We start from the raw sequence: 10,112 nt of genomic DNA, 5'->3' as shown, positions 1-10,112 counted from the left end.
TGTTTAATTTTCTAAGCTCCGTTAAGTAATGCCTCGTTAGGATTTAACAAACATAGGTTGGTGAAATTGGGTCTAATACTAATAACAAAATATTATTTTTGAAGATAACCGATTGCACTAAAAACCAAACGGCGATTCGAGGCACAAACCATCATAAAATATGTGACAATTCATATAAAATTCTGCGCCTCCGTTATTTTGATTTTAGTATCAGGTATCTCAGTGTAAGTACCATCGAGGAAATTAATTCCTAGGCGGTTAACCGACCTACGTCAGTTGGTCGGCTTATGTCGATTCTATGTTAGCTGTAATCGGTCGGATGGGTTTGGCTTAACGCGACCAAACTACGTTGGTCCCCCATCTGCATAGGAATCAACTCTGATAGTATATCCCGGCTAGGTAGGCGTACAGCAGCGCCATGGCCATCAGCTCAGCTATCTGCGGCAAGGTCACGTACATCGGTCAGCGGTCGCGCGCGGGGGAGGCGGCGCGGGCGCGCGTCAGCAGCGTCGAGTAGTGCAGCAGGGGCAGAGCCGCGCCGCATAGCACCAGCGCACCGAACGACGGCTTGTGGAACAACCTGGAAGAGACGGTGTCTATTAATTCCAATTTTTAAATTAGACAGCAAATCTATGTTGTTGGCTATGGATTCCAAATTTAAAATTGGACAGCTAATAAATTATTTTTTACAATTAAGGATGCATTTTTTAAACTAAACAGTTTACTGGCCAGTGCCAACTCATAGCCAAACTGGTAGCCAATCAAATCTGCTCAAATAGCACAACTTCATAACACACTTATAAATGTATTTGAATTATTAGGCCCGCTCAAATTTTAAATGGTTCTTGATCCTGTTTTAAACAAGAGCAAGTAGGTCTATTCCCAGAATAGTTAATTTAATTTTGAAAACCATAAGTTGAAACTTACCAAGGAATAGAGATAACCAGTAATGTGTAAGAAAAGCAGAATACAAAATTAATCCACAGCCTGCTGCACCGCCTCAGGTTACTGGATATCCAGCAACTTTGTAAAACTGAAAAAAAAAATTACTCATAACATCTATCTTACTTTCTGATGTCAGTTTGACGACAAAATAAATATATATTATTAATTATGTATGTATTTACAGCTACGAGGGCTTTCATGTGAATACTTACACAAAGTCAACCAATCTGGATGTAGAGTCATTGCTGATGAAAACACTTGAACAAGCCCAAAAAGTCTGTACTTCCAAGTATGGACATTGGCATCACGATTTTCTAAATCATAAATCTGTTTCAAGCTGTATGAGCCTTTCCGCAAAATACAAATAGGGTCTGCAGTTGGAAAATCCTCAGGGCCGTAAGCTTGCAAGATTCCATTTTCTACTACACCTACCGCTGTATACTGAAATTAAAAGTGAAAAGTCATACAACTTTTTGTTTTCAAATTATTGTTTAATGTTGTTAAGTTACATTTATACCCCCTTAGTAAATATTCACACAACTAATAAATTTACAAGTTCTGCTTGTTTTTATCTAGAACATTGGAAACAGACCTGGATTAGTTATCTGTTATAATAATAATAATATCTATGGACGCTTCATATCACGTCAGTCTGGCCCCGTGGTAAGTACCTAAAGGACTTGTGTTACGGGTACCAGACAACGGAAATATATTTAATACTTTTATATTAAACATATATTTAAGATTTTTATTATATGATACAAATATTTAATACACATCCATGACCCAGGAACTTTGGAAACTTTTTGTTCCGTCGGCGGGATTCGAACCCGCGACCCCCGGCTTGAGCTACCAAGAGCCCACCAACTGAGCCACAGAGGTCGTCAAAATATTTATTGTTATAGTATGCTGTGTAAATTTTTTTATTAGTAAGATGGTTAAGGATTATTCAACATTTGTGCAATCTGTTTTATTTTTAACTAATTAAATATTTTTATGTAAGATTAAAAATCTTATATTACTAGGAACTTACAATATCATCTTCTCTTCCTGCATACGAGAAATGTATTCTGAGATCACCAATTTCATGTTCCAAGGCACTATTACCATGGTAATAGAATCCTGAATGCAATTTTATATCACTCCTTTCTGGTCGAGAGTCAGACCACACCTCATAATAATCATTTACTTTTCTTTTTACATCCACACCTGTAATTTAAAATGTTAATGGAAAATAATTGAAAGTACATAGGAAGTTAACTTTATTATGTATCTTTTTGGTTTTTCTAATTTTTATAATATGTATTAAGACCAGAATTTTATGATACAAAAACACACAAGGACACTGGCTGTCCATAAAATAATCAACTTATGTAAAGAATCATACCTAAAGTCATCCAACCAATCTTTACACTCTCAGCAATATGAGTTTCACTAAATATTGGCATTGATGTTGGATTGTGGTGGCCTGGTCGAATGTAGAATAATGATGAATCAACCACATAGTCCTTCCAGTCTTTGTGGTACCAGTATGTTTTATGAGCTTCATCCGAGGGCTCATTGTTGAAATTTTCATTATCTCTGCAATTGTAAAAGTAAATGATTAATAATTTTTTACTCTAAAGACAGAATTTGTAAACCCAAGAATTAGAAAATATTTAACAAAGACAAAAAATCAACAAGCAGCTAAGGGTCTGTTTGGATTGCATTTTCTAAGATAACCTACAAAAAGGTTTCAATGTTATATATATGTCGCAGCTGACTGGTTTAAATAGCCGTTCAATCAAACAGCCAGCCCTTTGACTGAACAACGCCATTCAATCACACGGCTATACGTCGTTTAGCCGACTTGTTGACTATTACATTCAACACTACGGCTAGACGACGCTTAGCCAACTGGTTTAATGGCAAATTAACTAGGGCGATCGCCGGCTGCTGCCGCAGCACAGTCACAGTTCTAACCTAACCTTCTTTTGGACTTTCTGGATTGTGTTTGTTTTTGTTTTGGTGGGAGGCTGCGCCCCCCTTTTGCTTAACGACGGTCGCCGGCTGCTGCCGCAGCACGCTCGCTGCGCTCGCTCGGCTCCCTCTGTGTTATGGTCTAAGTTCTAACCTAACCTAACCAACTGTTGGACTTTCTGAATTGTGTTTGTTTTTGTTTTGATGGGGGGCTGGGCCCCCCCAACCCCCCTTCCCGGGTGGCTGCGTCCATCCATTTCATAATCCCGTAATTTCTCTTTGAATATTTGTTGAAATTTTGATTCACTTGTATGTGCCTCCACAATTTTTGTCTCTTTAATAACACTTGTAACTTTTATTAACTACTTTCTTTCCGAAAAACAACCACAAACACCAACAAACACTTGCTAGTTGACGCCATATTGTAAATAAAATGCACCTAGCGGTGCGTGCTGACCTACTTCAATTAGACGGCGGCTTTTGAATCAGCTGTAGTGTTGAACGTTTTGAGCGACTAAAATATTCAATATAAAAGCTAGACGCATGATTGAATGGCGTTGTTCACTCAAAGGGCTAGCTGTTTGATTGAATGGCTATTTAAACCAGTCGGCTGCGACATATACATCTAAATAAATAGTCATTTAAATAAGAAGTAATGTTATTCTTACGTTGACTCTTCAATCCATTGATACATTTGCACTCGCTTCCTCAGCTTCACAGCTTGAACATGCAGATTATAGTCAGGTTCAGATATTGGTTCCAATATCCTGATAGGTCCCACTATATGAACGACCTTCCCCTCGTACCGAGCAGCGTCATCTCCAGTGTGTACGTCTATACTCTCCGCCGAATTTATAAGTTCTTCCAACATCAAGTTACTTCGTATAGTTTGACGCTACAAGTTGTGAATTAGTAAAGTTGTATTATAAATGTTTTGGAATTTGTTACAACTTAAAAAATTGTAAATTACGGTAATAATATTATGTGTAAGAGGCTTACCTCAGCCCAAATCAGGAAATATGTGACACCGGTAAATAGCAAGAGGCTTAGAAGAGTCGTGTGCCATGTTTGCTTGAATTGCATACGTACGGACCCCCAATCCATTTGTATGCAATCTTTTGTGTACAGTTAAAAATGGTTATACCTTACGTTTAAAATTTAGAGCATGAATTTCAAAGTAATAACTTATTTAGAATAAAATTTACAAAAAATATCACCAATTCATTTTTTGTTGTTTTTCCTCCTTCCTCTTCAGAATTTGCACTTGACAGTGACAATACTGACACTGTTTTTTTTAAGAAAAATTATATTGACCAATAACATTGTATCCAATTCTCCAAGACATGTCCAAACTCCAAAGCCAAAGCCAAACTCCAACTTCCAACTTCCAACAAGTAAAAACAAAGTCTTGAACTTGGAACTTGGAAGTTCCAAGTTCCAAGACTTTGTTTTTACTTTTTTTTAAATGTTATACGCTGTACGCTCTGGCTTAACCTTTTGAAAATATAAATAGAGATCTTTGATAAATTCCATGAAATCCAATAGGCAATAACAGAAACAAATCAGTGTTACAAACTTTATAAATTATAATAAAAACGTGCAAAAATTGGTTTGGGAAATATTGGCAAAAAAAAATATTAAAGGAATATAAAAGATGGAGAGGAAGAATTTGTTTACATTTTACAAAAATATTTTGGATTTTTTGGAGGTTATGAATTTATGATTCAATATTAATTCCATTTTTATAAGAATTAGTTATAACAAAAAGCTTTGACAATGCATTCAAGGGGATTTTTAACACAAATGAAAACATTTCTTGCTATTTCTAAAAAAAACGCAAGGATACGAAAATTATCTTATAATAATAATAATATACCTTTTATACACTTTTACGAGAAAGTCACAGGTAAATTATTTTACGTATTTAAATGTGCATTACTCAGTCCTCAGACCAAGTCTGAGGACTGAGTATATTTTTGGTAAAAATAACAAATAAATAATTTTAGGCTCAAGATTGGAGGAAAGTGTTCTTCCTGAATTACAGAAGAAACATCCAAATATACTGAAACTCTCCAAAGAAGATATACAATACATACTTCAGATACTACAGAAATTTGATATATCAGCTGAGCAGGCATGCTCTGATCCACATTTATTCAGTATGAATCCAATATCAATGGAGAACTATGGAGTTATATTAAAAGAGTGTCAATTCACCAGCATCATACCAAAGTATATCATCAGGTAACCTACAATTTATTCTTGGCTTTAAAAGACTTAACATCAATTACAATCATAACCATACTTTGAATACTTATCTATAATATTATCTCAAAGATTATAATATTATTTTTAAATATCAATTTATCTTGTCTTATACTTTTGTTATTCCAGATACCACACTATAGTGAAGTCAAAGACTATTTGCCAGCTAAAAAGAGATGGCATTTTAAAACAAAACTTTAATTTACAAGAAGTATTGTACGAGTTCTTCAGAGCTTTGCCTCAGAATCAGAAAGTAAATAATAATTTTGAAGATGACAAAACTAATGTTGGTATGTGTATATTTTAATGTCAAGTGTAATATATTATGTAGCACCTCCATCATGGGTATTGCAGACACAATAGACTTTCAATTGTTATGCGGCAGCCGACTGTCGCTTGGGGATTTATGGGTTAAAAAACATAATTTTTTAAACTTGATAATTACTCAACTAAAAATTTTTTTTCAGTTACAGTAAGAATGAGTGTATTAGAAAGATTTTTAAGTTGGAAATTAGGTATAAGTAATGATGAATTTAAAAAGTATCTTAGGAACTACCTCCCAATGAGGCATAGACCATATGAAGATATTTTGGAATCTTTACGCATTGCCGAAAATGACATAAAATTCAATGCCGATGTTATTAGAAGAAATGGTTTTATAATATCAGCAGATCCAGTTAACACTAAACTCATATTGGAGAATGTTGGTACCCTAGCAGGCTTGGATGTCAGAGAAGCCATGAAATTAGAACCAGCCATTATAAAAAATAATTATCAATCTCTTATGCAAATTAAAGAAATTTTAAAGGTATGCCTTTAAATCAAGTATTAATTTTTGGTACAAGTTAAATTTATACTTTTATACTAATATTATAAATGCGAAAGTATCTCTGTCTGTCTGTCTGTCTCGCTTTCACGCTAAAACTACCGAAACGATTGTGATGAAATTTTGTATACAGATAGTCTAACGCCTGTGAAAGGACATAGGCTACTTTTTTACTGGAAAAAAGGGTTGTAAGGGGGTGAAAATGCGTAAATTTGTTTAAATTAAGTTAGTTTCAAAAATTCATAATAGATGGCGCCGTGCGTCTCCTACATCGCGGTGACACTTGCCCAGACTTCTTTCTATTAGAGGTGGTATCATCTTACATACGAGTTTCGTTTTTTTTTTCGATTGTTATTACTTTTTTAAATAACTCAGTACTTTATCTATGCAGTGACGTAACCTTAAAAGTTAAACCTATCAATGATATAAATAGTTTATGGGTAAAGTTGTGTAATTATGGGCCTAAATAAGCTTTAAAATTTGGCATAAAATATAAAGTTTAATTTAAAAAAATGAAATATTATGCACACACTGCACAGCTGTTTTGATTTAAGGGGTACCAGGGTTTTTTTTTATAAAAGCTTTTGACACCAATTTTGTTGACATCGCGCGCTATAAACTGAAGTCCACGCGGACGAAGTCGCGGACAACAGCTAGTAAAAAATAGATATTAAACAAGAAACAAGCTTGCTTTTGAATAGTACTGGAAAATCTGGTACAAGCAAATATTTGGGACCACTATGGTCCTAAGAAATATGTCAGAGTTGAGACACAAGACTTATTTATAAACTTATTTTGTAACGGCAGTGGTCGCGCGTAACCTAAAAGACGTCATAGGCGAATTTGGGAAACAAAACACTTTTCATGCAACATTATTTATTATTTCATAAATTTAATTATTAAAAGTAATCAGTTCACCCAGAAAATTAAGTGTATTTTAGTAAAAACGGTTCCTGCGCGATAAACGAATTCTGGCGCAACAGAGTTGCGGGCGTCATCTAGTTTTATATATTTTATTTAATAATTATATAACTGACATGTTTTACAGGAATACAACATCAATGACGAGGCGCAGTATCGTTGCCTGCGTGTATTCTGTATGCAGCCCAGGTCTGTTAGAGAAAGACTTGAACACTTATCGAGCCTCAAGGAATATTCAATATTATCAACAAATTCTAGGGTAATTCCCGAAACCAATCGAAAATAATCAGTACAACATTGTTACTATCTATTTTCAACATGCTTATAATTTTTTTCTTTTATTTAGATGCTGTACATGGTGGTACATGAAAAGAAAATGATAAACAGGTTAAATAAAATACAGGAAGCTCAAAAACAATGCTATAGTTTCAATCTACTTGTGTCTTCGAATAAAATCTTCAACTCGTAAGCAAATAAGGCTGACTCCCACATTAGGCGTGCGCGTTCCTCGAGCGTACGAGCGACGCGAGCGCCGCGTACGTGCCGCGAGCGCGCTGCACAGGCGTCTAGTAATAGGAATTAATGCTATTTACTATTAATTTAATTAAGGTGCTAATTTTTATGTCATAGCATGCTACGTGCTTTGCTAATTGCTTAAAATCAAGGCATCGTGAACTTTCGGTTCACATCGCACCGCTCGCGTCAAGTATTATTTCGCATCGAGTGAAATTTAGCAAACTTACAATAGCCGAGCGCCGCGGTGCGAAACAGCGCGGACGTGATTTTTGTCATGATCGCAGAATATTGCTAATACGATAATATTAGTAATCGTATTTTTTAGTAAGTACGATTAATTTAATTATTGCTAATGCATATTTAACTATCAATTATTTTTACCAACACTACAGGCGTCGCGTGTTGCCACCGTGTTACGCAGCTCGCTCACACGACCGAGGAACGCGCACGCCTAAAGGGTTGATTCAGACCGCAACGCGACGCGTAGATGCATTTCTAAATTTATTTATTTATTTATAAATTCTTTATTTGCACATAAAGTAACATACAAAATGAAGAACACAACAAAAGATACATAAAACAATGACAATACAATTATAATAAAATTTACAAATTTAAAAATGTGCAAATTGGCGGCCTTACCGCTGTAAGCAGTTTCTACCGTCAATATAAAATAATTGAAAAAACAATAGTATATTTGTATGGATTTGACAGATTTCAATTGCGTCAGACGTCTTGTGAATCTGTCAAATCCATACTAATTTAGAAATGCATCTACGCGTCGCGTTGCGGTCTGAATCAGCCCTAAAAGAACATATTGAGTGTTTTAAAAGCTTTCATGTAGGTGTCAGTCTCACGTCTAAGATGAATTTATGGTTACTCAAGAAAAGTTTACAAGCTGATTTGCTTGGAAGTTACAAGTTGTGTAACATAACTGAGATCCGACAATATTATCCATGAGTAACTCATAAACTGGCTAAAAACAATATTGATCCTATCGTTGACCCGTTTGGATACTATGATGTCACAGGCAGACTGACACGTCAAACTTATAACATTATTTATTTATTTATTTCATCGGGGTTAAAAAAAATACCCAGTTCACATTCACAATTTTTCAGCTTCCTAAACGGTTTCGGCGCCAAGGTGTGCGGGAACGACGTGGGCGCTTACATCAGCGCGTCGCTCAACAGCCGGCGTCTGACGATGCAGGCGGTGCTGGCCAAACTCAAGCGGCACAAGTACTGGCTGCACACCGCGCTCGACGTCATAGCGGATAATATACAGACGCTGAAGAGGGATTTCAGCGATGACGTCATTTTCGATAACTGTCAGATATTGTTGTATCCGAGGTGAGTAAAGTCTTTGTAATGGTTCAGTGAGTTGTGGCCGTGCTAACTGCAAAGAGTGGGTTGCACCAACTTACTTTAATAATTAATTATTACTTTTAACTTTAACTACAATGCAAAATGTCATATTATTTTTGGTTAAAGTCAAAAATGGACGCCATATTTAACCATAACCTTGAACTCGACAAGGCTTTGAATAAACGTGGCGAAAAAAGGAACTAACGCTGTCATCATACAAAAACGCCATTTTTGACAGTTCCCGACTTTACCAGCAGCGCCCCCGCCCACGTTCATTTCTAGCCTTGTCGGACCAGCTGTCGTCTGTCAAATTCTGTGGTCAAAGTTAAGGTTAAAGTTAAAGTTAGCCTTAACTATAACCTGACCTTTATGCTAATAACATAAGAATCTTTCATTGTCTATTACTTAGCCGTCTGTGTATCTGTAATAAAATAATGGGAGACACCGGACAACAACAAATTATACCTATAGGGATAGGCAGTTTAATACTCTTCTGATGAGTAATCTATATCCCTCATGTAAAAGTTTACGACTTTTTTATTATCTTTCAATTTACTTGCCGTATCCGATATCGAAATTGATAGTTTCAGTCTTTATTTCTTTTGTTTGCGACAATATTATGGAAATATTTAGTCGTTTACGATTGCAATTTGTAATCATTTCTTTTTGTTTCTAGGTTAGAGATCCAAAAGCATTTGAACTATTTAATAAAACTAAGAAAAGGTGAGCCAATCAGCACTGAATCGACACTAGACGCAAGCTACAACAACATGGACTTCAGTAGACTAACGGACAGTCAGATACTGAGCCTGGTTCTGTATGAGATGGAGAAGGGATATCATTTCAGCGGCGATGGCATCTGGGACAAAAGTGACGGCAGAAGTGAGCAAAGTAAAGTTGTGAATAGTTCATGATATACTCATTTAGATAAAAAGATGAAACCGACTTCAAAATTGTAATAACATGTTTCCAACGCGGGATTCGAACCCACGACCTCCGGAGTCGAGAGCGACGCTCTAACCGCTAGACCACGGAGGCGTCAAAATTGTACGTAATTAAGAATTAAAATTCCCTCTCTTAAAAACTACTGAACCGATTTTAATGAAACACTACGTAGTTCATCAAAAAAAGAATCACTTAAATCGGACTTGTAGTTCCGGAGATATGCGAACACAAATATAAAATAACATACATACATACATACAGTATACACTTTTGAAATTTGGCACATTAGTTCAGAAGCTGATATAGACTAATATACTTATACGAAAACTGGGCAGTTCTGGAAATATTACATACATATGGGTCGAATT

The 10,112-nt window shown here is 35.7% G+C and overlaps 2 protein-coding genes across 2 annotated transcripts; one reads left to right on the top strand and one right to left on the bottom strand.

The window, feature by feature from the left end:
* Positions 1 to 341: 341 nt before the first annotated feature.
* LOC121729873 (transmembrane protein 43 homolog) lies at positions 342 to 4,134 on the bottom strand. The gene is made up of 7 exons (XM_042118544.1): positions 3,904 to 4,134; positions 3,573 to 3,799; positions 2,333 to 2,526; positions 1,979 to 2,154; positions 1,158 to 1,386; positions 928 to 1,033; positions 342 to 580 (listed from the first exon to the last, which is right to left on the bottom strand). Exons 1-7 carry the CDS (start codon positions 4,006 to 4,008, stop codon positions 463 to 465), a joined length of 1,155 nt encoding a protein of 384 aa, XP_041974478.1. The 5' UTR covers positions 4,009 to 4,134; the 3' UTR covers positions 342 to 462.
* A 508-nt stretch (positions 4,135 to 4,642) lies between these two features.
* Positions 4,643 to 9,877, top strand: LOC121729865 (transcription termination factor 5, mitochondrial-like). The gene is made up of 9 exons (XM_042118530.1): positions 4,643 to 4,810; positions 4,911 to 5,148; positions 5,299 to 5,459; positions 5,637 to 5,977; positions 7,044 to 7,175; positions 7,263 to 7,381; positions 8,554 to 8,784; positions 9,476 to 9,751; positions 9,844 to 9,877. The coding sequence occupies exons 1-8, from the start codon at positions 4,681 to 4,683 to the stop codon at positions 9,711 to 9,713; spliced, it is 1,590 nt and encodes a 529-aa protein (XP_041974464.1). The 5' UTR covers positions 4,643 to 4,680; the 3' UTR covers positions 9,714 to 9,751; positions 9,844 to 9,877.
* The last annotated feature ends 235 nt before the right edge of the window (positions 9,878 to 10,112 follow it).

The sequence above is a fragment of the Aricia agestis genome, chromosome 8 (assembly GCF_905147365.1).
Source record: "Aricia agestis chromosome 8, ilAriAges1.1, whole genome shotgun sequence".
Taxonomy (NCBI): domain Eukaryota; kingdom Metazoa; phylum Arthropoda; class Insecta; order Lepidoptera; family Lycaenidae; genus Aricia; species Aricia agestis.
This window is presented reverse-complemented; position numbering and strand designations above follow the sequence as displayed.